The 25,668-nt window shown below is 60.0% G+C and overlaps 3 protein-coding genes across 6 annotated transcripts; all 3 read left to right on the top strand.

The window, feature by feature from the left end:
- Positions 1-4: 4 nt before the first annotated feature.
- Positions 5-7,101, top strand: GRIK5 (glutamate ionotropic receptor kainate type subunit 5; the record flags this gene model as incomplete). The annotated part of the gene is made up of 13 exons (XM_032097819.1): positions 5-13; positions 411-563; positions 938-1,042; positions 1,458-1,565; positions 2,747-2,941; positions 3,251-3,364; positions 3,446-3,555; positions 3,996-4,178; positions 4,513-4,678; positions 5,171-5,396; positions 5,510-5,636; positions 6,173-6,296; positions 6,748-7,101. Coding segments are annotated over 13 exons (1,974 nt in total), but the record flags the coding sequence as incomplete, so codon positions are not given.
- Positions 7,102-9,451: 2,350 nt separating this feature from the next.
- ATP1A3 (ATPase Na+/K+ transporting subunit alpha 3) lies at positions 9,452-25,378 on the top strand. 3 transcript variants are annotated; one of them, XM_032097833.1, is made up of 23 exons: positions 9,452-9,617; positions 14,159-14,242; positions 15,221-15,280; positions 15,694-15,897; positions 16,710-16,823; positions 17,170-17,304; positions 17,545-17,662; positions 18,046-18,314; positions 18,714-18,912; positions 19,099-19,208; positions 19,485-19,619; positions 19,866-20,058; positions 20,514-20,689; positions 20,852-20,988; positions 21,252-21,402; positions 21,611-21,779; positions 21,852-22,006; positions 22,449-22,572; positions 22,776-22,921; positions 23,896-24,026; positions 24,521-24,622; positions 24,916-25,007; positions 25,340-25,378. In XM_032097833.1, the coding sequence occupies exons 1-23, from the start codon at positions 9,612-9,614 to the stop codon at positions 25,366-25,368; spliced, it is 3,039 nt and encodes a 1,012-aa protein (XP_031953724.1). In that variant the 5' UTR covers positions 9,452-9,611; the 3' UTR covers positions 25,369-25,378. The 3 variants fall into 3 exon arrangements, with proteins under 3 accessions (XP_031953724.1, XP_031953723.1, XP_031953725.1); XM_032097832.1 differs by having other exon boundaries at positions 14,120-14,242; XM_032097834.1 differs by lacking the exons at positions 9,452-9,617; positions 14,159-14,242; positions 15,221-15,280; ... (12 more) ...; positions 21,611-21,779; positions 21,852-22,006 and adding an exon at positions 22,116-22,136.
- LOC116438826 (vegetative cell wall protein gp1-like) lies at positions 10,057-12,553 on the top strand. Of its 2 annotated transcripts, XM_032097836.1 has the most exons (4): positions 10,057-10,981; positions 11,074-11,356; positions 11,597-11,794; positions 11,930-12,553. In XM_032097836.1, exons 1-4 carry the CDS (start codon positions 10,808-10,810, stop codon positions 12,412-12,414), a joined length of 1,140 nt encoding a protein of 379 aa, XP_031953727.1. In that variant the 5' UTR covers positions 10,057-10,807; the 3' UTR covers positions 12,415-12,553. The 2 variants fall into 2 exon arrangements, with proteins under 2 accessions (XP_031953727.1, XP_031953726.1); XM_032097835.1 differs by having other exon boundaries at positions 10,057-11,356; positions 11,597-12,553.
- Positions 25,379-25,668: the final 290 nt, after the last annotated feature.

Raw genomic sequence — 25,668 nt, 5'->3', positions numbered from 1 at the left:
ACCCGGCCCCGCGGTGAGGGGGGACCCCAAAAACCACCCCTGGCACCCCAAAAACCCCAGGGGGACTCTGGACATTTTTGGAGGGAAAACCCCCAAAAATGGCAGAGAACTTTAAGCCTTGAGGAAACCCAAAGTTTGAGGGGTCGGGTGGGGGGGGGGGAGGTTTGGGGGCTGAGACGACCCCAAAAATCGGTGGAAATTCCAAAAACCTTGAAGGGACCCCAAAAACCTTGAAGAGACCCCAAGAATCTTGAGAGAGGAATCCCAAAAACTTGAGGGAAACTCAACATCCTGGAGAGCCCAAATCCTTGGGGGTTTCTGGGGTGGCGATTTGGGGGCTGAGGTGACCCCAAAACCTCACGGGGCACCCCAAAAAAAACCCCAAAAACCCCAAAATCCAACCCCCGCAGCTGTCGGCGGCGCTGCTCTTTGACGCCGTCCACGTGGTGGTTGGGGCCGTGCGGGAGCTGAACCGGAGCCAGGAGATCGGGGGCCGCCCCCTGGCCTGCGCCGCGCCCGGGATCTGGCCCCACGGCACCAGCCTCATGAACTACCTCCGCATGGTGAGACGGCCCCAAAAATCCCAGCGGGAACCCCCAAAAATTGGGGAGATTTAGGGAAAAAAAACCCCCAGGGGAAATAGTGAAAAGTTGGGGGGAAACGGGGTGGGTGGGAGGAGAGGGGGATTTGGGGGTCTTGGGGAACCCCAAAAATGGGAGGGACTCTAAGATTTTGGGAGGGACTCCAAAAGTCCCAGGGGGATCCCAAAAAGTTCGGGGGGGGGGACCCTGAAAACCTGGGGCGGTTGAAAAAAATGGGGGAAATCCTGATTGTTGGGGTGTTCCCGGTGGATTTTTGGGGTTTCTGGGTGTTTCCTGATGGATTTTTGTGTTTCCCAATGGATTTTTGGGATGGATTTTGGGGGTTTTGGGGGCAGGTGGAGTACGACGGGCTGACGGGGCGCGTGGAGTTCAACAGCAAAGGGCAGCGCACCAATTACAGCCTGAGGGTGCTGGAGAAGGGCCGGGACGGACACCGGGAGGTGGGACAGCCCCTGAGTGACCCCGAGTGACCCCTGAGTGACCCTGAGTGACCTTTAGTGACCCACGGGACCCACAGGACCCCTGAAAGCCCCACAGAGACTCAGAGTGACCTCAGGGTGACCCTCAGTGACCCCTGAGTGAACCCTGCGTGACCCTCAGTGACCCCTCCATGACCCCTGAGTGACCCAGATTGGCCCAAAGTGACCTCCAGAGTGACCCTGAGACTCCCAGAATGATCCCCAGAGTGACCCGTGGGACCCCTGGGACCCCCAGAATGACCCTCAGAACCCCCAGAATGACCCACAGTGACCCTGGGAACCCCCAGAGGGACCCCCAGGACCCCAAAATGGCCATGCCCCGAAATCACCACAGCCCCAAGTGGCCATGCCCCTGATGCTGTGGCCACGCCCCCAGGTGGGGGTGTGGTTCTCCAACCGGACACTGGCCATGGACGAGGCCACGCTGGCCCTCAACGCCTCGGACAGCCTGGCCAACAAGACCCTCATCATCACCACCATCCTGGTCAGCACTGGGAGGGACTGGGAGGGGATTGGGGGGCACTGGGGGGGACTGGGGGGTACCGGTTCCCATTGGGGTCTCCATTTGGGATCTCCATTGGGTTCCCCATTGGGTCCCATCGAGTTCCCCATGGGATTCCCCATTGGATCTCCCATCGGATCCCACTGAGTTCCCCATGGAATTCCCCACTGGATCCCCCATCAGATCCCATTGAGTTCCCCACTCGACCCCATTGAGTTCCCCACTAGATCCCATTGAGTTCCCCACTAGATCCCATTGATTCCCCATTGGATCCCATTGAGTTCCCCCTGGAATTCCCCACTGGATCCCCCATCAGATCCCATTGAGTTCCCCACTCGACCCCATTGAGTTCCCCACTCGACCCCATTGAGTTCCCCACTAGATCCCATTGATTCCCCATTGGATCCCATTGAGTTCCCCCTGGAATTCCCCAGTGTCCCCCGCCCTGCTGACCATTCCCAATGTCCCCCGCCCCGCTGACCGCTGCCGTGTCCCCTGTCCTGCTGACCGTTCCCAATGTCCCCCGCCCCGCTGACCGTTCCCAGTGTCCCCTGTCCTGCTGACCGTTCCCAGTGTCCCCTGCCCCGCTGACCGTTCCCAATGTCCCCCCCCCCCCTGACCAATTCCCAATGTCCCCCGCGCCGCTGACTGCTGCCGTGTCCCGTCCCGCTGCCCTTCCCAGTGTCCCCTGCCCCGCTGACCATTCCCAATGTCCCCCGCCCCGCTGACCGTTCCCAGTGTCCCCCGCCCCACTGACCGCTGCCGTGTCCCCGTCCCGCTGACCCTTCCCAGTGTCCCCCGTCCCCCTGACCGTTCCCAGTGTCCCCTGCCCCGCTGACCGTTCCCAGTGTCCCCCGCCCCGCTGACCGTTCCCAGTGTCCCCCGTCCCACTGATCATTCCCAATGTCCCCCGCCCCACTGACCGGTGCCGTGTCCCCGTCCCACTGATCATTCCCAGTGTCCCCCGCCCCGCTGACCGCTGCTGCGTCCCCGTCCCACTGATCATTCCCAGTGTCCCCCGCCCCGCTGACCGCTGCTGCGTCCCCGTCCCACTGATCATTCCCAGTGTCCCCCGCCCCGCTGACCGCTGCTGCGTCCCCGTCCCGCTGACCATTCCCAGTGTCCCCCGCCCCGCTGACCGCTGCCGTGTCCCCACCCCGCAGGAGAACCCCTACGTGATGCGGGTGGGGGGCGCGGGCGGCCCCGAGCGCTACGAGGGCTTCTGCGTGGACATGCTGCGGGAGCTCGCCGCGCTCCTCAAGTTCCGCTTCCACATCAAACTGGTGGAGGACGGGCTCTATGGGGCCCCCGAGCCCAACGGCTCCTGGACCGGCATGGTGGGCGAGCTCATCAACCGGGTACGCGCGGCGGGGGCGGGACTGGGGGAGGGGAAAAGTCCTGGGGGGAATGGCAGAGCCGAGAAAATCCCGCTGGGAAAATCCCGTTGGGAAGGTCCCATTTAGGAACAGGGAACCCCCCAAACCCCAGAAGAGAACCCCAAACCCTTGGTGAACCCCAAACCCTTGGTGGACCCCAAACTTTGGTGGACCTCAAACCCCTATCACCTCTAAGGGGTCTCTGGGGTGACCCCCTGACCCCAGGACCTTTTTGGGGTGGCTGGAGGGGGGTCAACCCCATCTGACCGCACGATTTTTGGGGTCCCCCAGAAAGCTGACCTGGCTGTGGCCGCCTTCACCATCACGGCTGAGCGGGAGAAGGTCATCGACTTCTCCAAGCCCTTCATGACCTTGGGGATCAGCATCCTCTACCGGGTCCACATGGTACGGGGATGGGGTTTTTGGGGTGGTTTTGGGGTTTTGGGGTCCACCAAGGGTTTGGGGTCTCACGCCGTGTCCCCCCAGGGCCGCAAGCCGGGGTATTTCTCCTTCCTAGACCCCTTCTCACCGGCTGTGTGGCTCTTCATGCTCCTGGCCTACCTGGCCGTCAGCTGCGTCCTCTTCCTGGCTGCCAGGTGAGGGGGGGACACCCCAAAAAATGGGGTCTCGGGTTTGGGAGGGAAGAGCACCCCCAAAAAATGGCCCTGAAAAAGGGAGGGAGGAGTCGCAGGGAGGAGCCAAAAATGAGCCACCAAACCCAGGGAAAACCCCCCAAAAAAAGCTCCCAAAAGGCTCAAAAGTGATCCCCAAAGTTCTGGGGACACACCAAAATAGGGCCTGGAATTGGGGGTGCACCCCACGAGGCCCCACCCATTTTGGGGTGCCCGGGGGGGGCTCCCAGAGGAATTTGGGGAGGGGGTCCCAGAGGGATTTGCAGGGTCCCGGAAGGGATGGGGATGTCCCAGATGGGTTTGGGGTGACCCCAAAAAGAACAGGGAAACCCCTGAGCCCCCCTACGAGGTCCCCCCCATTTTGAGGTGCCGTGGGGGGGTCCCAACCTCCCGCTCCCCCCCAGGCTGAGCCCGTACGAGTGGTACAACCCGCACCCGTGCCTGCGCGAGCGGCCCGGACTGGTGGGACTGGTGGAGAACCAGTACACGCTGGGGAACAGCCTCTGGTTCCCGGTGGGCGGCTTCCTGCAGCAGGGGGCCGAGGTGCTGCCCCGCGCCCTCTCCACCCGCTGCGTCAGCGGCGTCTGGTCAGGCCCGGGGGCATTTTTGGGGGAATTTGGAGCGGTTTGGGGGAATTTGGAGGGGGTTGGGGTAGGGCTGGGGGGGGGGTTGAGGGGAGTTTGGGAGGGATTTGAGGGAGTTTGGGGGATTTCGGAGGGATTATGGGGGTGTGAGGGGATTTTGGGGGGGTTTGGGGGCAGGTTTGGGGTGATTTTTGTGGGGTTGGGGGTGATTTTGTGGGGGTTCAAGGGGCTGTTTTGGGGGGCGGTTTGGGGGCTGTTTGGGGGGGTGGGTTTGGGAGTCTCTTCCTGGCCAGCTGTGCCCCCCCGAGGCTGAGCGGGCACGGCACCGTCCCGGCAGGTGGGCATTCACCCTCATCATCATCTCGTCGTACACGGCCAACCTGGCGGCGTTCCTGACCGTGCAGCGCATGGAGGTGCCCGTGGAGTCGGCCGACGACCTCGCCGACCAGACCAACATCGAGTATGGCACCATCCATGCCGGCTCCACCATGACCTTCTTCCAGGTCAGGGGCCGGGGAAAATGATCGATCGATGAATGAATCTAATCGATCAATCAATCAATTCAATCCGCTCAATCAACTAAATCAATCAATCAATCAACCCAACCAATCAATCAACCCAGCCCAATTAACCCAACAAGTCAATCAACCAACCCAATCAATCAACTCAACCAGTGGGTCAACCCAACCAGTAGATCAACCCAACCAATCAACCCAATCAATCAACCCAATCATTCAATCAACCCAACCAATCAATCAATCCAATCAACCAAGCCAATCAATCAACCCAACCCAACCTGGGCCAACCCAACCCAACTCAACCCAACTTGGTCAACTCAACCCAACCCAACCCAACCTGGACCAACCCAGCCCAACCCAACCCAACCTGGACCAACCCAGCCCAACCCAACCAAAACCACCCCATCCCCCCAACTCAACCCCCCCCCAGCCCCCCGCAGCCCCCCCAAGCCCGTCTCCCCCCGCCACCCCCGCCAGAACTCGCGCTACCAGACGTACCAGCGGATGTGGAACTACATGCACTCCAAGCAGCCCAGCGTCTTCGTCAAGAGCACGGAGGAAGGGATCGCGCGCGTCCTCAACTCCAAGTACGCCTTCCTGCTGGAGTCCACCATGAACGAGTACCACCGGCGCCACAACTGCAACCTCACACAGATTGGGGGGCTGCTGGACACCAAGGGCTACGGCATCGGGATGCCGCTGGGTACTGCGGGGCGCCGGGGCGGGCCTGGGGGCAGGGCCAGGGCGGGGGTGGGATTCCCACCCCTGGAAAAGCAGGTGGGACCCCCCCGTGTCATGTCGCTGCCCCCCCCCCAGGGTCGCCATTCCGCGATGAGATCACGTTGGCCATCCTGCAGCTGCAGGAGAACAACCGGCTGGAGATCCTCAAGAGGAAGTGGTGGGAAGGGGGGCACTGCCCCAAGGAGGAGGACCACCGTGCAAAGGTGGGGGACTTAAGGGGACTGTGGGTTGGGCTGAGTTGGTTGGGTTGTGGTTGGGTTGGGTTGGATTGGGTTGGATTGGGTTGGATTGACTGAGTTTGGTTGACCCAGGTTGGGTTGGGTTTGGGTTGGGGTTGGGTTGGGTTGACCAAGTTTGGTTGACCCAGGTTGGGTTGGGTTGGGTTGACCAATCTGAGTTGAGTTGTGTTGAGTTGAGTTGTGTTGGGTTGGGTTGGGTTGGGTTGAGTTGAGTTGGGTTGACTTGAGTTGAGTTGGGTTGAATTGAGTTGTGTTGAGTTGAGTTGAGTTGAGTTGAGTTGACTTGAGTTGAGTTGGATTGAGTTGTGTTGACTTGGGTTGAGTTGAGTTGAGTTGACTTGAGTTGAGTTGGATTGAGTTGTGTTGACTTGAGTTGAGTTGGGTTGAGTTGAGTTGGGTTGTGTTGGGTTGAGTTGGGTTGAGTTGAGTTGGGTTGTGTTGGGTTGAGTTGGGTTGAGTTGAGTTGTGTTGTGCCGGGTGTCCCCCCCCCACGTCCCCCAGGGCTGGGCATGGAGAACATCGGCGGCATCTTCGTGGTGCTGGTCTGCGGTCTGGTCGTGGCCATCCTGGTGGCTGTCATGGAGTTCGTGTGGTCAACGCGGCGCTCGGCTGAGACCGAGGAGGTGGGGGAGGGTCTGGGGGGGTCACTCCGAGGGTCTGGGGGGGGGGTCCAGGTTGGGGGAAATTGGGTGGGGGCTGGGGGGAGGATCTGGGGGAATTTGGGGATGGGAATTTGGGGGGGGAATTTGGGGTGGGGTCTTGGGGTTTTGAGAAGGATTTGGGGCGGAGGATGTGGGGGGTTTTTGTGAGGGGTCTCCATGGAATTGGGGGTGTCCTGGAGGGGTTTGGGGTGACCGAGGAGGGTCCCAGATGGATTTGGGGGTCCCAGAGGGATTTGGTGTTTGGGGAGACCCCAGAAGATTTTTAGGGGATTTTAAGGAACCGGGGAGCTTCCTGCCCAAACCACCCCGGGGGGGAGGGGGTCACCCATTCGAGGGGGGGTCCGCTTGACCTCACCCCCTCCCCAAAACCCCAAAAGCCACCCCAAAACCCCCTAAATTCATCCCAAAACAGATCTCGCTGTGCTCGGAGATGCTGCGGGAGCTGCGCCGGGCTGTGTCCTGCAGCCGCCGCCCCCGCGCGCGCCGCCGCCGCCGCCCCCCCAAATTGGGGGGGGGAGGGGTCCCCACGGCCCCCCCCCATCACGGGGGGGGTCCCACCCTGCGCGAGATGCGCTTCAGCAACGGCAAACTCTACTCGGGGGCGGGGGAGGGGTCGGGGGGGTCACCCCGAGGTGGGGGGGGGGGGGGGGTCGCGCCCCCCCCCTGCACCCACGTGCGCGTCTGCCCCGAGTGTCGCCGCATCCAAGCGCTGCGCGCGACCCCCCCCCGCGCCCCACCGAGGGGGTGGGGGCGGCGGGGGGGGGGGAGGGATCGCGCCCCCCCCACCCCCCAGCCCCTCCCGCACCCCGCCCCCACCGCCGAGGGGGGGTCGCGCCAACCGGAGTGACCCCCCCCCCGCCCTCCCCCCCGCCTTGTACGCCGTGCGTACGGCGGGAACTGGGGGGAGGGGGCTTCGGGGGGGGGGCGCCGGAGTAAAGACCCCTCCCCACCATTTTGGTTCACCCCCACCCCCCCAAATTTGACGCCCCCGACCCCCCCCTAAATTGCGCTGTGCCTTCCTGGGGGGGGGAAGGGGGCGAGGAGCGCCCCTCCCCTCCTTGCCCAACCCCCCCCGCCCCCTCCCCCCAGACCGTGCCTGGAAGGGTTGGGGAGGGGACCCCCACATTAAAGGGGGAGCCCCGACCCCTCCCCATAGCAGGCGCGGGGGGGCTCGGACGTGGGGAATGGGGGTGGGGGAGGGGCGGGGTCCCAGGCCGGGCGGGGGGGGGAGGGGCGTTCTATTATTAATTATTAATTATTATTAATAATTTTCGTTGGATTTGGGATTGGGGGATTTGGGGAATTTTTTTTTTTCCCGTTTTTTTTTTCTTGGATTTCGGAGGTTTTTTCCTCACTCGGTTCGGCGGTGACGTCATCGCGTCCCCCCCCCCCACAAAAAATAAAAACCCACCCGGACTTTTACGAACGCTGCCGAAATCTTCCAAAATCCCCCCAAAAAACCCCTCAAAAATCCCCCAAAATTCCCAATTTCCCTCGCCGGGGGGCGCTGTCGGCGCCCGGAAAACGCGATGCAAATGAGATGCAAATGAGCGGCGAGTTCAAAGGGACCCCCTCAAGGTCACCCCCCTCCCCCGGTCGGGGGTTGCCAAGGCAACCAGACGTGACGTCACCGGGGACACCACCGACTGCTCGAGGCCCTGGAGCGGGACCCCCCCCAAAATAAACCCGGGGTCCCCCCCCAAAAATAAACCCGGGGACCCCCCTCCCCCAAAAATAGCGGGGGAGGGGCGACGTGACGTCATCCCTCCCTAACTGGGAGGGGGCGTAATTTGGGGAGTCCCCGATTTGAGGGGGGGGGGGGTCCCCGCTTCCAGAACGGCCCCAATTTTAAGGAAGTTATCCCAAATTTTGGTGGATTTATTCCCAGTTTTGAGGGATTTATCCCAAATTTTGGGGAATTTATTCCAAATTTTTGGGGGGTTCCCAAAATCCGCAGGGGATACCCAATTCCAGGATAAATTTGGGGGGGGGGGGGAATATCCCAAATTTTGGAGACGTCCCAGCTCGGGGGATTCCCAAATTTTGGGGAGGGTCCCAATTCCAGAACCATCCCAATTCTGGGGGATTTCTCCCCAAAATTTTACGAGATTTATCCCAAATTTTCGGGGCTTCCCAGTTCCAGGACGAGCCAGGAACTCCAGGGGGTGGGGGGGGGAATATTCCTAATTTTTTTTTTTGGAGGGGGGGGGTCCCAATTCAGGGTGTTCCCAATTCCAGAAACCTCCCCAATTTTGGGACAATTCTCCCCAGTTTTCCAGGAATTATTATCCCAAATTTTCCGGGAATTTTCCCCAGGTTCCGGGGCCATCCCCACCCCAAGGTCACCCCAAGGACACCGGGCGGGGGTCCCGGCGGAGGGGGGGGGGGGGTCGCGGTCCCCAAGGCCCCGTTGCCAAGGCCCCCTGGTTGCTATGGCAAACGCCGTTGCCGGTGCGCGCGCGTTGCCCCGGAGACGGCCGCGAGGATGCTGCGGATGGGGGGCGCCTCATTAGGGATTAATTAGGGGGGTTAATTAATTGCGGGGGGGGGGCTTGGAGGGGGACGGGGGCTGATTTTGGGGGGGCACTGCGGGTTTTCGGGGAGGATTTGGGTGGGGGGGGTCGCGGCCGCATTGCAGTGGGGGGGGTAATTTATTAGGGAGGGGGTTTTAATTAATTCCCGCTGATTTGGGGAGGGGGCCGCATTGCGGGTGCTTCAGTTGAGGGGGGGGGGCCTCCCCTGATTTTGGGGGGGGTCGCATTGCGGGAGGGGGAGGGGCTGCATTGCAGTGGGGGCTGCGCCACGAGCCCGGGGGGGGGAGGTGTTAAATCGGGGGGGGGGGGGGGGCGTCACCCTTTAAATTGGGGGGTATCGCGCTGCAGTGGGGGGGTGGGAGGGGGTCTGCAGTGAATCCCCCCCCCCTTTTTTTCCCGTCTGGAACCCCCCCGAAGTTTCCAACCCCCCCCCCCAATCAATTTTCCCAACCCCCCCCCCCCCCGGATCCGCAGTAAAAGGGGCGTGGCCTGGCGGGGGGGGGGGGGGCGAGGACCCCGCGCTCTGATTGGCTGAGAGCCCCCCCCCCCCCAGCCCAGGCGGCAGCGCCCGCGCCCCCCGCCCCAGAAGCGCCGCAGCCGCCGCCGGCTCCGCTCCCGCTCCGGCCGCGCTCCGGAGCCGCTCCCACAGCCGGGACCCCCCCCCCCGGGACCCTTCGGGGACCCCCCCACCCCAAGTTCTCCACCGGCCCGGCCTCCCCCGGCCGCCGCGCCCGCCGCAGCCATGGGGGTAGGTGGGGAGAGAAATGGGGAGGGGGCGAGGGGAGGGGGGCGTGAGGATGGAGAAGGGGCTGGGGGGGGGGGGCCTGGAGTGAGCGTGGGAAGTGTGGGAATGACTGGGATGAGCGTGCGAGGGGCTGGGGGGGGCTGGGAAAGGTGGGGGGGGGCTCTAAAAGGGTCTGGGGGGGGGCCCTGACAGGGCGAGGAATGAGCGTGGAAGGGTCCGGGATGAGCGTGCAAGGCATGGAAGGAGCTGGATGGGTGTGCAAGGTGCGGGGGGGGGGGGGGGGCTGGGGGGGGATGTGGAAGGGTCTGGAATGAGCGTGCAAGGGGCGTGCAAGGGGTTGGGGTGTGCGTGGACAGGGCTGGATGAGCGTGCAAGGTGCGGGAGTGTGAGAGGGGTCGGGGGGTCAGCGTGCAAGGGGCTGGAGGGGCACGCGGGGCGTGTGAAAGGAGCGGGGGGCGGCAGGAGGGGCTGGGCGAGCGTGCAAGGGACCGGGGTGAGTGTGCGAGGAGCCGCTGCGGTGCCGCAGGGGCGTGCAGGGCACCGGGACGGGCGTGGAAGGTGCTGGAATGAGCGTGCGAGGGGCGTGCGAGGGGCCGGGTGGGTGTGGAAGGTGCTGGAATGAGCCTGGAGGGGGCTGGGTGAGCGTGCGAGGGGTGTGCAAGGAGCGCCAGGCGCCGGGAGGGGCCCGGGTGGGCGTGCAAGGGACACCGGAGGTGTCCGAGGGACATCAGAGGGACGCTCAGGGGACATTTAAGGGACACTCGAGGCGTGTAAAGGGTGTGCAAGGGACACTCCAGGTGTGCAAGGGACACTTTAGGGACCTCCGAGGGACCCCGAAGGGACACGGGAGGGACATTCCGGGGCCGTGACGCAGCTCCTGCGTCACCTGGGGCCGCACACGCGTGTCCCGCCCGTCACGACTGTCCCCTGCGTGTCCCCGGCGTGTCCTGAGTGTGTCACGAGTGTCCCCCGCGTGTCCCCGGCGTGTCACGAGTGTCCCCCGCGTGTGCCCGCGGCCTTGGCCCCGCGCCAGGCCCTGGCTTCCCACGGCCACAAATCCCAGTGGCCCCAAATCCCTGGGGCCCCGTGTCCCCAAATCCCGATGTCCCCGAGTCCTTGAGGTCCTGGATCCGGGTGTCCCCCAGTCCCCAAATCCCGATGTCCCCGTGTCCTTGGCCTCTGTGCAAATCCCGATGTCCCCTTGTTCCCAGGGCCCCAAATCCCGACGTCTCGAGTCTCTGTGCACGTCCCCCTGTAAATCCCGATGTCCCCATGTCCTTGTCCCTGCTCCAGTGGCGCTGCCAGGCCCCGAGGCCCCGTGTCCCCCTCCCTGTGCAAATCCCGATGTCCTCGTCCCCCTGTCCCCGTCCCCATCCCGGTGCAAATCCCGATGTCCTGCTCCTCCTGTCCCCATCCCGGTGCAAATCCCAATGTCCTGCTCCTCCTGTCCCTGTCCCCCTCCCTGTGCAAATCCCGATGTCCTGCTCCCCCTGTCCCTGTCCCCATCCCGGTGCAAATCCCGATGTCCTGCTCCCCCTGTCCCTGTCCCCGTCCCTGTGCAAATCCCGATGTCCTGCTCCTCCTGTCCCCATCCCGGTGCAAATCCCGATGTCCTGCTCCCCCTGTCCCCCTCCCTGTGCAAATCCCGATGTCCTGCTCCCCCTGTCCCCCTCCCTGTGCAAATCCCGATGTCCTGCTCCTCCTGTCCCCCTCCCTGTGCAAATCCCGATGTCCTGCTCCTCCTGTCCCCTTCCCTGTGCAAATCCCGATGTCCTGCTCCTCCTGTCCCCTTCCCTGTGCAAATCCCGATGTCCTGCTCCTCCTGTCCCCTTCCCTGTGCAAATCCCGATGTCCTGCTCCTCCTGTCCCCTTCCCTGTGCAAATCCCGATGTCCTGCTCCCCCTGTCCCCCTCCCTGTGCAAATCCCGATGTCCTGCTCCTCCTGTCCCCTTCCCTGTGCAAATCCCGATGTCCTGCTCCTCCTGTCCCCATCCCGGTGCAAATCCCGATGTCCTGCTCCCCCTGTCCCTGTCCCCATCCCGGTGCAAATCCCGATGTCCCCGTGTCCTTGTCCCTGCGCCAGTGGCGCTGCCAGGCCCCGAGTCCCCCTGTCCCCTTGTCCCCATCCCGGTGTCCCCATCGCCGTGTAAATCCCGATGTCCCCGTGTCCCTGTCCCTGTGCCAGCAGCCTGGCAGGGCCACAAAGGCCCCGTGTCCCCATCCCGGTGTCCCCATCCCGGTGTAAATCCCGATGTCCCCGAGTCCCTGTGCACATCCCGGTGTAAATCCCGATGTCCCCGTGTCCTTGTCCCTGCGCCAGCAGCGCGGCTGGGCCCTGAGTCCCCGTGTCTCCATCCCGGTGTCCCCATCCTGGTGTCCCCATGTCCCTGTCCCCGTGTCCCCATCCCGGTGTTCCCATCCTGGTGCAAATCCCGATGTCCCCATGTCCCTGTCCCCATGTCCCTGTCCCCGTGTCCCCATCCCCATATCCCTGTGTCCCCCAATCCGGATGTCGCCATGTCCCCATCCCCGTGTCCCCATCCCCATATCCCTGTGTCCCCCAATCCCGATGTCGCCATGTCCCCGTCCCCGTGTCCCCGTCCCCGTGTCCCCATCCCGGTATCCCCGTGTCCCCCGATCCCGATGTCCCCGTGTCCTTGTCCCCGTGCCAGCGGCGCTGCCAGGCCCCGAGGTCCCGTGTCCCCAATCCCGATGTCCCCATGTCCTGTCCCCTGTCCCTGTGCCCATCCTGTGTCCCTGCGCACATCCCCACGCCCCAGAAAATAGGGAAACCCCATAAAAAATAGGGAAAATTCCCCAAAATAGGGAAACCCCGCACAAAGAGAGACCCCCCCATAAAAAACAGGGACCCTCCAAGAAATGGGGACCCCTGAAGTTGGGATCCACCCCCAAAAAACGGGAGACTTCCCCCAAACACAGGGAGACCCCTCAAAAACACGGAACAACCCTAAAACCCAGGGAGGCTCCCCCACAATAAGGACCCTCCAAAAATAGGGTCCTTATTTCCAAAATAAGTCCAAAAATTTCCCCCCAGAAACAGGGAACACCTCAAAAATAGGGACCCCCCAATAGCGGGGAGACTCCTCAAAAAATAGGGAAAAAACCCCTAAACCTCAGGGAATTCCCCCCAAAAATGGGACCCCGAAAAAAATAGGGAGACTCCTGAAAAATACAGAATCCCCCCCAAAACCAGGAACCCCCTAAAAAAAATAGGGAGACTTCCCCACAACGGGGACCCCCCAAAATATAGGGAGACTCCCGAAAAATGGGAATCCCCCTGGAAAAATTTGGATTCCAAAAATTAGGGGAACTTAAAAAAAAAAAATAGGGAGACCCCAAAAACGGGGAATCCCCTCCCAAAAATGGAGAACGCCACAAAAAATAGGGAGACTCCCGAAAAATAAGGAACCCCTAAAAACAGAGAGACCCCTCTAAAATGGGAACCCCCCCCAAAAAAATCGGGATCCCCTAAAAATTGGGGAGATCCCAAAAAAATAGGGAGTCTCCCCAAAAAATAGGGAACCGCACCCCAAAACCCCCCCGCGATCTCCCCAAATTTTGGGGTCCTCTCCCCTCCCCCTCCCCTTTTCCCTTTTTTCCCACGGGGCCCCTCCCCCACCCCGCCCCTCCCCCCCCCCCCCCGGATTAACGGGGAGCAGATGGGGGGGGTGGGGTGGGGGTGGGGCGGGGGAGGGGCGGCCCCCCTCCCCCAAATCCCCCCCGGGGGGGGGGGGGGGGGGGGGGGGGGGGGGGGGGGGGGCCGGGGCTGGGAGTTTGGGGAATTTGGGGGGTCCTGGGGGGGATTCTGGGTGGGATTTGGGGGATTTTGGGGCTCCCTGGATCTCCCTGCTTCTTTTTTTGGGGGGGTGTTTTAGGGGTTTTGGGGTGTTCCTGGGGGATTTTGGGGGGATTTTTTTGGGGGGGAGGTTTAAGGGGCCTTGGGGTGTTTTTACGGTATTTTTGGGATATTTTTGGGGGTATTTCTGAAGCTTTTTTTTAGGATTCTGCATCAATTTTTTTTAGGGCTTTTCTGCTTTTCGGGGTCCGCGCTGTCCCTGGGGTGATTTTGGGGTGGTTTGGGGCTGTTCCTACACCGTTCTTGTGGAGTTTTGGGGGTGTTTGGGGCATTCCTGGGGTGGTTTGGGGGTTTCTGTTGACGTTTCTGGGGTGTTCGGGGGCGTTTCTGGGGTGTTCTGCAGCGGTTTGGGGGCGGTTCTGGGGCGGTTTTGATGATTTCGGGGCGGTTTTGATGATTTCGGGGCGGTTTTTGGTGGGTTTCAGAGGTTTTGGGGTGTTCCTGTGCCATTTCTCCGCGTTTTCCCGCTGCTTTGGGGGCATTTCTGTGGCGTTTTCTGTGCGGTTTTTTTTTTGCATTTTTTGTGGGTTTTTTCATTTTTTGCGCTTTTTGGGGTCGGGGGGAGCCGCGGGCGCTGTGGGGCCGCCGTGGGGGGGTCTGGGGGACCCCCAGTAACGGCCCCCCCCAGTTCGGCGGCTCCGACAGCTACCGCGTGGCCACCACGCAGGACAAGGGGGGCGACAAGGAGTCCCCCAAAAAGGGCAAGAGCAAGACCCGGGACCTCGATGACCTCAAGAAGGAGGTGGCCATGGTGAGGCTGGGGGATTTGGGGTGGTTTGGGGGGATTTGGGGCATTTTGTGGCGGATTTTGGGGCTTTGGGGAGGTTTAAGGGGATTTGGGGGGTTTGGGGGGATTTGGGGGCAGTTTGGGGCTGATTTTGGGGCTTTGGGGAGGTTTAAGGGGATTTGGGGCGGTTTGGGGCCATTTTGGGGGCAGTTTGGGGCTGATTTTGGGGTTTTGAGGAGGTTTACGGGGATTTGGGGCGGTTTGGGGGCAGTTTGGGGCTGATTTTGGGGCTTTGGGGAGGTTTAAGGGGATTTGGGGCGGTTTGGGGGGATTTGGGGGCAGTTTGGGGCTGATTTTGGGGCTTTGGGGAGGTTTACGGGGATTTGGGGCGGTTTGGGGGGATTTGGGGGCAGTTTGGGGCTGATTTTGGGGCTTTGGGGAGGTTTAAGAGGATTTGGGGCGGTTTGGGGGGATTTGGGGGCAGTTTGGGGCTGATTTTGGGGTTTTGGGGAGGTTTAAGGGGGAGATTTGGGGAGGCTGGGGGGGATTTGGGGCTGATTTTGGGGTTTTGGGGAGGTTTAAGGGGATTTGGGGGAGATTTGGGGAGGCTGGGGGGGATTTGGGGCTGATTTTGGGGTTTTGGGGAGGTTTAAGGGGATTTGGGGGAGATTTGGGGAGGCTGGGGGGGATTTGGGGCTGATTTTGGGGTTTTGGGGAGGTTTAAGGGGGTTTCAGGCTGATTTGGGGGGACTGGGGGAGGTTTTAGGGGATTTGGGGGTTTGGGGGGCGATCTGAGACAATTTGGGGGAGATTCGGAGCAGCTTCGGGGGAAGATTTGGGGGCGATTCCTGAAGGATTTTGGGGGCGTTTTAAAAGATTTTGGGTGTCCAGCAGGATCTGTGGGGCTCCGTTGGGATTTGGGGGATTTCCCTGGGATTTGGGGGGTCCCGGAATTTGGGGAGGGGTCCCTGAAATTTTTGGGGTCTGACCTTCACCCCGCAGACAGAGCACAAGATGTCGATCGAGGAGGTCTGCAGGAAGTACAACACCGACTGCGTCCAGGTATTTTGGGGCAATTTCGGGGGATTTTGGGATCCCCCTAGATTTTGGGAATTCAGGGGTGCCCTGCACCCTCTTTTGTTAAAAAACTGAGGGGGAGGTTGGGGCGTTTTGGGGTGATTTTGGAGCATTTTTCGCTCATTTTTGACCATTTCTGAGCGGTTTTGGGGTCCTTTTTTCGGATTTTGGGATCCCCCCAATTTCTGGGAATTCCAGGATGCTCCTGATCTCCTTTTTGGAACATTTGGGAGCATTTTAGGAACTCCCACTGCTTTTTTGGGGTGGCATTAGGGCATTCCTGAATCATCTTGGACCATTTTTGCGCGGCTTCTTTGGGGTGATTTCACAGCAATTCGGGATCCTGTATTTCTGAAAACGCCGGGGTTTTCCCAATGCCCGATTTTTGCCCTCCGCAGGGTCTGACCCACAGCAAGGCGCAGGAGATCCTGGCTCGGGACGGCCCCAATGCCCTCACGCCCCCTCCCACGACCCCCGAGTGGGTGAAGTTCTGCCGGCAGCTTTTTGGGGGATTTTCCATCCTGCTCTGGATCGGGGCCATCCTTTGCTTCCTGGCCTACGGGATCCAGGCGGGAACTGAGGACGAACCTTCCAACGACAACGTGAGCGGCTGGGAAACGATGGGGAAATTTTGGGGAAATTTTTGGGGAATTTTTGGGGAAATTTGGGGGAAATTTTGGGGAATTTTTGGGGAATTTTTGGGGGAAATTTGGGGGAAATTTTGGGGAATTTTTGGGGAAATTTTGGGGAAATTTTGGGGAAATTTTTGGGGAAATTCTGGGGAAATTTTGGGAAATTTTTGGGGATTTTTTTTGGTTCTTTTCAAGGGGTTCTGGGGGCTTTAAATGGGGGGAGGGAGGGGAAACTTGGGGATTTTAAGGGAAATTGGGGTCTGAAGCAGAAATTTTGGGATTTGGGGAGGATTTGGGGAAAAATTAGCGGGGGTTGGGATTTTTTTTAATTTTTGGGGGGTTTTGGAGGGGTTTTGGGGTGGGGACTCTTTAAAACTGGCGGGAAAAGGGGAATTTTGGGGGGTTGAGGTGAAATTTTGGGTCTGGAGGGGAAATTTTGGGGGGATTTTGAGGGTTTGGTGAATTTTTTTTATTTTGGGGGGGGATTTTGGGGGGAATAGGGGAGATTTTTGGGGTCGGGGGAAATTTGGGGGATTCGGGGAAAATCTGGGGGCTTTTGGGAGAGTTTTGGGGGGAGTTGAGGGAAAACTGGGGAGATTTTTGGGGCCTGGGGGTTTTTGAGGGGGAAACTTGGGGGGGGGTTGAGAGCCCAAAATTTGGGGCTGAATGGGTGAAAAATGCCCAAAAAAATGAAGCAAGCCCCAGCCGGGGCGATGGTTTGGGGGGTTTTGGGGTGGAAAAGACCCCAGGAGTGACCCCAGAGGCTTTTTTGGCGTCTCCAGCTGTACCTGGGCATCGTCTTGGCCGCCGTCGTCATCATCACCGGCTGCTTCTCCTACTACCAGGAGGCCAAGAGCTCCAAAATCATGGAATCCTTCAAGAATATGGTGCCCCAGGTGGGATTTGGGGAAGATTTGGGGATCGGGCGGAGGTTTGGGGCAATTGGGGAAGATTTGGGGGGGGTTTGGGGGTAGGAAGGGGAGATTTTGGGCTGGAAAGGGGAGATTTGGAGTGTCTGGGCTCAGATTTTGGGGAGGAAAGGGCGGATTTGGGGATTTCTGTGGGATTTGGGGTCCAAATTTCCGGGTCGGGTGCTGCAGTTTTAGGGTAGAAAATTCCGATTTTTGAGCTCTGCGGGCAAATTTGGTGCTGTAGGAATCGGATTTTGGGCGGGTTTGGGGGGTTTTTGGGAACCTCCCAGTTCCGAAATTCCTGAAATTCCTGGAATTCCCGGAATTCCAGCAAGCCCTGGTGATCCGGGAGGGGGAGAAGATGCAGGTGAACGCCGAGGAGGTCGTGGTTGGGGACCTGGTGGAGGTCAAGGGCGGCGACCGAGTGCCAGCCGACCTCAGGATCATCTCGGCCCATGGCTGCAAGGTGGGAGCACTGAAATCCCAGGAATTCACCCAAAAAAAAATCCTGGGAAGATTAAAAAAAAAAAAAAACCTACGGAAAAAAGCCCCCAAAACTCCTGGGAAAACCCCCCAAAAAATCCTGGGAAAACTGCTTTTAAATCCCTGAAATTCCCCCCCAGAATCCCTGGAACTCCCCCAAAACCCCTGGAACTGCCCCAAAATCCCTGGAAGTGCCCCAAATGCCCGGAATTTGCCCCCCCAGGTGGACAACTCGTCGCTGACCGGGGAGTCGGAGCCGCAGACGCGCTCCCCCGACTGCACCCACGACAACCCCCTGGAGACGCGGAACATCACCTTCTTCTCCACCAACTGCGTCGAGGGTGAGCGCTTCGGGGTCCCAAATCCATTTCTGGCGTCCCCGAGCCGTTTCTGGCACCCTTGAGCCACTCCTGGGCTGCTTTTGGAGCCGTTTAGGGGGAAGCTTGGGGCCGTTTTGGGTCGGTTTTGATTCCTGCCGGTTTTTCCCGTTCCCAACCCAATTTCTGTGGTCCCGAACCCATTTTTGGAGTCCCTGAGCCGTTTCTGGCATCCTACAACCCCTTCAGAAACACTTGAGGGCCACTTTTGAGGAAGTTTTAGGTCCTTACTTCATTTTTTCCCATTCCTACACGATTTTCTCTATTTCTCTCTCGTTTTTCACTACTTCTCTCCCTTTTTTCCCCCCCATTTTTCTCCTTTTTTTCCTCATTATTTTTTTCCCCAGGCACGGCACGGGGCGTGGTGATTGCCACGGGTGACCGGACGGTGATGGGCCGGATCGCCACGCTGGCTTCGGGGCTGGAGGTGGGCAAGACGCCGATCGCCGTGGAGATCGAGCACTTCATCCAGCTGATCACCGGCGTCGCCGTCTTCCTGGGAATCTCCTTCTTCATCCTCTCCCTCATCCTCGGCTACACCTGGCTCGAGGCCGTCATCTTCCTCATCGGCATCATCGTGGCCAACGTGCCCGAGGGGCTGCTGGCCACCGTCACGGTGAGGGGCTGGGAGCAAACTGGGAGGCACTGGGAGCAACTGGGACGGAGATACTGGGGTGTAATGGGGCACTGGGATGGACTGGGAGGGACTGGGAGAGGAATTGGTGCCATTTTGGGGGGATTTTTGGGGTCTCCATCCCCCCAGACCGAATCTCCTGAAGCCCCCAGATGCATTTAGGACCCTCCAGGATCCCCCAAACCCCGCAAAACGCCTAAAACCCCCCAAAACCCCAAAACCCCCAGAATTTGGGGTCCCGCTATTGAGGTTCCTCAAGGAAATTTTGCCTCCAATTTTGGGAGAAATTTCGTGAGATTTTTTTCCTGGATTTTTCGGGGTCCCCACCTCCCCAACCTGAAGTCCCCGAAGCCCCCAGACCCATTTGGGCCCCCTCCCCAGGTGTGCCTGACCCTGACCGCCAAGCGGATGGCGCGGAAGAACTGCCTGGTGAAGAACCTGGAGGCCGTGGAGACGCTGGGCTCAACGTCCACCATCTGCTCGGACAAGACGGGGACGCTGACCCAGAACCGCATGACCGTGGCCCACATGTGGTTCGACAACCAGATCCACGAGGCCGACACCACCGAGGACCAGTCCGGTCAGTGGGTGGTACTGGGAGGGACTGGGAGGCACTGGGCAGGCAAGGAGGGGAAGGAGGACGGGAGTTTGGGGGAGTTTTGGGGTGATTTGGGGGCTCTTTGGGGCTGGGAACTGGTCCAGACTGGTCCAGACTGGTCCAAACTGGTCCAAACTGGTGGATTTTAACCCCTTTTCCTCCCCCCAGGCACCGCCTTTGACAAGAGCTCACCCACCTGGGTGGCCCTGAGCCACATCGCAGGGCTCTGCAACCGCGCCGTGTTCAAGGGGGGGCAGGAAAATGTCCCCATCCTCAAGGTGGGGGGCCTGGGGGGGTTGGGGATTTTTGGGGGGATTTTTGGGGGCCCCTATAAGGGTTTTTAGGGGGTTAGGAGGGGATTTGGGGCACCAAGCACCCATTTTGGGGTCCCTGGGAGTCCCCAGGAACAGAATTCAGGGGGTCCCAGGTACCAATTTTGGGTTTCTCGGGGCATTCCCGGAGGATTCCTGGGACAGGGCAGATTTGGGGTGTTCTGGAGGATTCCCAGCAGGATTTTGGGGTGTGAATCCCGAATTTTGGGGCTGTTCCTGCAGCGGGACGTGGCTGGGGACGCGTCGGAGTCGGCGCTGCTGAAATGCATCGAGCTCTCCTCAGGATCCGTCAAGGTCATGCGGGAACGGAACAAGAAAGTGGCCGAGATCCCCTTCAACTCCACCAACAAGTACCAGGTACACCCAAATCCCCCCAAAATCCCCTCGGCGACCCCAAAAATTCCCGGAGGATCCCAAAATTCCCGTTTTGCCCCCAGCTTTCCATCCGCGAGACACATTCCCCCTTCTCAAACTCCAGCAGCGCGGAAAATCCCTTTAAAAAAAATCCCCCAAAATTCGCTTTTTTTTTTTTTTTCTTCTGCCTGGGTGGAACAAATCCCCCCCGATTCCCGGGATCCCGAAATTCCCGTTTTTTCCGCCCAGCTCTCCATCCACGAGACCGAGGACCCCAATGACAACCGGTACCTGCTGGTGATGAAGGGAGCGCCCGAGCGCATCCTGGACCGCTGCTCCACCATCCTGCTGCAGGGCAAGGAGCAGCCGCTGGACGAGGAGATGAAGGAAGCCTTCCAGAACGCCTACCTGGAGCTGGGCGGGCTCGGGGAGAGGGTGCTGGGTGAGGCTTCGGGGGATTTGGGGGGATTTTGGGGGGTTTTGGGGAATTTTGGGGGGTTTTTTTTTTGGTTTTTTGGGGGGTTTTGGGGGGCATTTGGGGAGGTGGGAATTGGGATGGGGAGGATGAGGAGAGGTTGGAGAGGAGGGGGAGGGGGTCTCTAGGAGGCTGACGGTGGTGTGGGGAGGGGGATCGGAGGGTCCTTGGTGTGGTTTAGGGGGGGGGAATTTTGGGGGATTTAGGGGGTTTGGGGAGGTTTTGGGGGGATTTTGGGGGTCGCACCAGGTACGACCCCCACAGTTTTCCCCCACTTTTCCCTGCAGAAGGAGCTGCACCCCAAGGACACGGGGCAGTTTCAAGGGGGGTTCAAGGCTGGTTTAGGGGGGGATTTCGGGGTGATTTGGGGCTCCAGGATTTTGGGGTGATTTTGGGGTGATTTTGGGGGTTTCTCCCCACAGGTTTCTGCCACTTCTACCTGCCCGAGGAGCAGTACCCCAAAGGCTTTGCCTTCGACTGCGACGACGTCAACTTCGCCACCGACAACCTCTGCTTCGTGGGGCTCATGTCCATGATTGACCCCCCCCGTGCTGCCGTCCCCGACGCCGTCGGGAAATGTCGCAGTGCCGGCATCAAGGTGTGACCCCCGGGACCCCCAAAACCTCTCCCAAAATCCCCTCCAAAATCCCCCCGGATCCCCCAAACCTTTCCCAAATTTTCCCGGATTTTCCTTGTCCTGACCCCAGAACCAGTGGGGGTGACCCCACAACTGCTGGGGTGACCCCACTGTTCCCCCCAGGTGATCATGGTGACCGGGGACCACCCAATCACGGCCAAGGCCATCGCCAAAGGGGTCGGGATCATCTCCGAGGGCAACGAGACCGTGGAGGACATTGCAGCCCGGCTCAACATCCCTGTCAGCCAGGTCAACCCCAGGTGAGACTTTGGGGTTTCACCCAATTTTGGGGTGAAAAACAGGGATTTGGGGCCAGTTTTGGGGTTAAAGTGTGGGATTTGGGGTGAAAATGTGGTGTCCATGGACACCAATCCTTCAGTTACCCAATGGGATGGACCAGGGGCTACGTTCAGGGCTCGGTGCCATTTATGGGTTTTCTGTGCCAGTTTGGGGGTTTCAGAGCCACTTTTTGGGTTTCCAAGCCATTTGTTGGGTACAATTTTTGGATTTTTGGGGTTCCCAGGGATGCCAAGGCCTGTGTGATCCACGGGACCGACCTGAAGGACATGAGCTCGGAGCAGATTGATGAAATCCTACAGAACCACACCGAGATCGTCTTCGCCCGCACCTCCCCCCAGCAGAAGCTCATCATCGTCGAGGGCTGCCAGAGACAGGTTGGGGGCACCCCAAAAGTGGCCTTGGGACCCCAAAAACTGCCCCTGGGACCTCAAAACTGCCCCTGGGACCCCAAAACTCCCCCTGGAACCCCAAAAATCCCCACCCGTGTCCCCACCATGATGGGATCATGTCCCTGTGATGGGACACTCTCGCCCCGTTGTCCCCATGTCCCCACCACGGTCCCCATTGTTCCCGTGTCCCCAGGGCGCCATCGTGGCCGTGACCGGCGACGGCGTCAACGACTCGCCGGCCCTGAAGAAAGCGGACATCGGGGTGGCCATGGGCATCGCCGGCTCGGACGTGTCCAAGCAGGCGGCCGACATGATCCTGCTGGACGACAACTTCGCCTCCATCGTCACCGGCGTCGAGGAAGGTCCGGCCGGGCCGTTTTGGGGTGAAACCGGGTGGTTTTGGGGATGTCAGTGACACTCAGTGTCCCCCACAGGGCGGCTGATCTTTGACAACCTGAAGAAGTCGATCGCCTACACCCTGACCAGCAACATCCCCGAGATCACCCCGTTCCTGCTCTTCATCATGGCCAACATCCCGCTGCCCCTGGGCACCATCACCATCCTCTGCATCGACCTGGGCACCGACATGGTGAGAGGCGACCCCAAATCCACCTAGAGATCCCCAAATCCATCCCAGGAACCCCAAAAATCCACCCCAGAAACCCCAAAAGCCACCCCAGACATCCCAAACCCATCCCAGAACCCTGGGCACTGACATGGTGAGGCACAGCCCTAAACCCATCTGGAGACACCAAAATCCAGCCCAGGATCCCCCAAAACCACCTCAGGGACCCCAAATCCACCCCAAATCCCCGTGCTGGGAATTTAGGGGCACTTCCACACCCCCAAATCCTCCCCAGGCGCTTCAGGGATCCCCCAGCACCCCAAAATTTGGGGGGTCAGCCCCTTCTCCAAAACCCCAAGAGATTCCCCCCAAAACCCACCCCCTCCCCCTTCTTCTGACCCTTGGGGACCTCCCAAAAGTCTGGAGCCCCCCCAAAAAAAATTTTGGGGTCCCCCCCTCCTGCCAGGTGCCCGCTATCTCCTTGGCCTACGAGGCGGCCGAGAGCGACATCATGAAGCGGCAGCCGCGCAACCCCCGCTCCGACAAGTTGGTCAACGAGCGCCTCATCAGCATGGCCTACGGCCAGATCGGTGCGGGGGGTCCCGGGGGTGCCAGGGGCGTCCCAGGGGGTCCCAGAGGGTCCCAGAGCTGCTGGGTTCCTGGTGGGAGTCGTTGGGTGCTGCTGGGTTCTCTCGGGTTCCATCGGGTGTTGTTGGGTCCCGTTGAGTTCCGTTGGATCCCGCTGGGTCCCGGTACCCCCCGGGTCCCCCCTGACTCCCCGATTTTCCCGCAGGGATGATCCAGGCGCTGGGCGGGTTCTTTGCCTACTTCGTGATCCTGGCGGAGAACGGGTTCCTGCCCTCCTGCCTGGTCGGGATCCGGCTGCGCTGGGACGACCGCACCATCAACGACCTGGAGGACTCCTACGGGCAGCAGTGGGTGCGTCCAGGGCGGCCTCGAAAACGGGGATCCCAAAAAAACGGGGATCCCAGAAAATGGGGATCCCTGAAAATGGGGATCCCAAAAAACGGGGATCCCTGAAAATGGGGATCCCAAAAAACGGGGATTCCAAAAAATGGGGATCCCTGAAAATGGGGATCCCTGAAAACGGAGATTCTCAAAAATGGGGATCCCAAAAAACGGGGATTCCAAAAAATGGGGATCCCTGAAAATGGGGATTCTCAAAAACAGGGATCCCAAAAAACGGGGATCCCAGAAAATGGGGATCCCTGAAAATGGGGATCCCAAAAAACGGGGATTTCAAAAAATGGGGATCCCTGAAAATGGGGATCCCAAAAAACGGGGATCCCTGAAAATGGGGATCCCTGAAAATGGGGATCCCAAAAAACGGGGATCCCTGAAAACGGGGATCCATGAAAATGGGGATCCCAAAAAATGGGGATCCCTGAAAACAGGGATCCCAAAAAACGGGGATCCCAAAAAATGGGGATTCTCAAAAACGGGGATCCCAAAAAACGGGGATCCCTGAAAATGGGGATCCCAAAAAACGGGGATTCCAAAAAACGGGGATCCATGAAAATGGGGATTCTCAAAAACGGGGATCCCAAAAAACGGGGATCCATGAAAATGGGGATTCTCAAAAACGGGGATCCCTGAAAATGGGGATCCCAAAAAACGGGGATCCCTGAAAATGGGGATTCCAAAAAACGGGGATCCATGAAAATGGGCATCCCTGAAAATGGGGATCCCAAAAAACGGGAATCCCAAAAAAACGGGGATTCTCAAAAACGGGGATTCCGAACTACGGGGGGGGGGGGGGGGGGGCACCTTCTCCCCCTCTTTTCTCCCCACCCGGAGGCCGCAGCGGGACAGGGATTTCACTGGGGGGGGGTCGGGACATTCCCGGTGGGATAATTTGGGGAGGGGGCGCTGACGGCGAGCCCCCTCCCCAGACGTACGAGCAGCGCAAGGTGGTGGAGTTCACGTGCCACACCGCCTTCTTCGTCAGCATCGTGGTGGTGCAGTGGGCGGACCTGATCATCTGCAAGACCCGCCGCAACTCCGTCTTCCAGCAGGGCATGAAGTGAGGGGGGACCCCGAGTTCCCGGGGGGGCCCCCGAATTCCTGGGAGGGCCCCCGAATTCCTGGGAGAATCCCTGAATTGCTGGGAGTGTTCCCATAAAAAACGGGGCGGCTCCGAAACCCCGAAAGGGACCAGGATCCTGCGTCCCTGGGAGCAGGAGGGGGACGGGGTTTCGGGGCGGGGGGGGTTCCAAATTCCTGGCGGCGCTCCCCAGATCTTGAGGGGGGGGGGTCCCCGAATTCCTGAGAAGGTCTCCAAAATCCTGGGAGTGCCCCCAAAAAGAAAGGGGGGTCCCCAAAAGCATTTTGGTGGGAGGTCTAACACCCCCAGCGGGCCCCGGAATTCCTGCAGGAACCCCAGGGTGGGAGCCGCATTTTTGGGGGGGGGGGGGGGAATTCCCTAAAATTTGGGGGTTCTCGGGTGGATTTTTGCGGGCGCCGGATCCCGGTGATGGATTTGATGGATTCTGTGGTTTTTCCCCCCCGTTCTTTCAGGAATAAAATCCTGATTTTCGGGCTGTTCGAGGAGACGGCGCTGGCCGCGTTCCTGTCCTACTGCCCCGGCATGGACGTGGCGCTGCGCATGTACCCCCTCAAGTGAGCCCAAAACTGGGGGGCCCCCAAATGTGGGGAGACGGTGGCAGAGACCCCCACCCAAAATGGACAAGGGGGTGTGAACTGGAGGGGTTTGGGGGGGGAGGGGCTTGAGAGATTTGGGACGTTTTGGAGCAGATTGGGGGGGGGGGGGGGGGGGTGAGCATTTTTGGGGCATTTTGGAGCAGTTTTCGCGGGGGGGTTGAGGATTTTTTTGGGGTTTTCGAGCATTTTTGGGGGTGACACCCCCCCCGGACTTCCCTCACTGACACCCCCTCCCCAAATTCGCCCCCCAGGCCCAGCTGGTGGTTCTGCGCCTTCCCCTACAGCTTCCTCATCTTCGTCTACGACGAGATCCGCAAGCTCATCCTCCGCCGCAACCCCGGAGGTTCGGGATTTTGGGGGGATTTTGGGGGGTCTTGGGGGTCTGGGAGATCCTGGGAGAGGGCCCTGGGGGTCCTTGAGGGGGTTTGGGGGAATCCTGGGGGGATTTGGGGAATCTGGGCAGTCTGGGATGGGGTTTGGGGGGGAATTTGGAGGGGTTTTGGGGAGATTTGAGGGGATTTTGGGGGTCCTTGAGGGGCTTTTGGGGGGTTTTTTTTGGGTGGTTCTGGGGAGGTTTGGTGGAGTCTTGAGTTATTTTGGGGTGGGTGGGATTTTGGGCAGAATTCTGGGAACTTTGGTCCCTTTCTCACCTTTTCCCCCCCCATTTTTTTCCAGGTTGGGTGGAGAAGGAAACCTACTACTGACCCCTCCCCCCAAAAAAAACCACGGGACCCCCCCAAAAAAACACAAGACCCCCCCCCAAAATCCCATTTTCCCCCAAAAAAGTCCCCTTTTCCCCCCAAAAAATCCCCTTTTCCCAAAACATTTCCCTTTTCCCCAAAAAATCCCTTTTTCCCCCCAAAAATTCCCTTCCCCCCCCCACCCCCCCCCAAACCAGCGCCCACCCCCCCCCAAAACCCCCCAAAAACTTTGGGAGAGGTCGCGGGGTGGGGGGGGCTCCTCGCCTTATGGGGGGGGGTCCCCAAAAAGGCTCCTGGACCCCC

The sequence above is a fragment of the Corvus moneduloides genome, unplaced genomic scaffold (genome assembly GCF_009650955.1).
Source record: "Corvus moneduloides isolate bCorMon1 unplaced genomic scaffold, bCorMon1.pri scaffold_124_arrow_ctg1, whole genome shotgun sequence".
In the NCBI taxonomy this organism is placed as follows: Eukaryota; Metazoa; Chordata; class Aves; order Passeriformes; family Corvidae; genus Corvus; species Corvus moneduloides.
Note: the sequence above shows the minus strand (reverse complement) of the source record. Positions and strands in the feature narration are given on the sequence as shown.

Coding starts and splice junctions, on each gene's coding strand:
- ATP1A3 (XM_032097832.1), top strand. Junction 14,243..15,220: donor TCAAGAAGGAGGTGGCCATG/GTGAGGCTGGGG, acceptor TTCACCCCGCAG/ACAGAGCACAAGATGTCGAT. Junction 22,922..23,895: donor ACTCCTACGGGCAGCAGTGG/GTGCGTCCAGGG, acceptor CCCCCTCCCCAG/ACGTACGAGCAGCGCAAGGT.
- LOC116438826 (XM_032097835.1), top strand. CDS start 10,773: ATGTCCCCGTGTCCTTGGCCTCTGTGCAAATCCCGATGTCCCCTTGTT. Junction 11,357..11,596: donor ATCCCGATGTCCTGCTCCTC/CTGTCCCCTTCC, acceptor GTCCTGCTCCTC/CTGTCCCCATCCCGGTGCAA.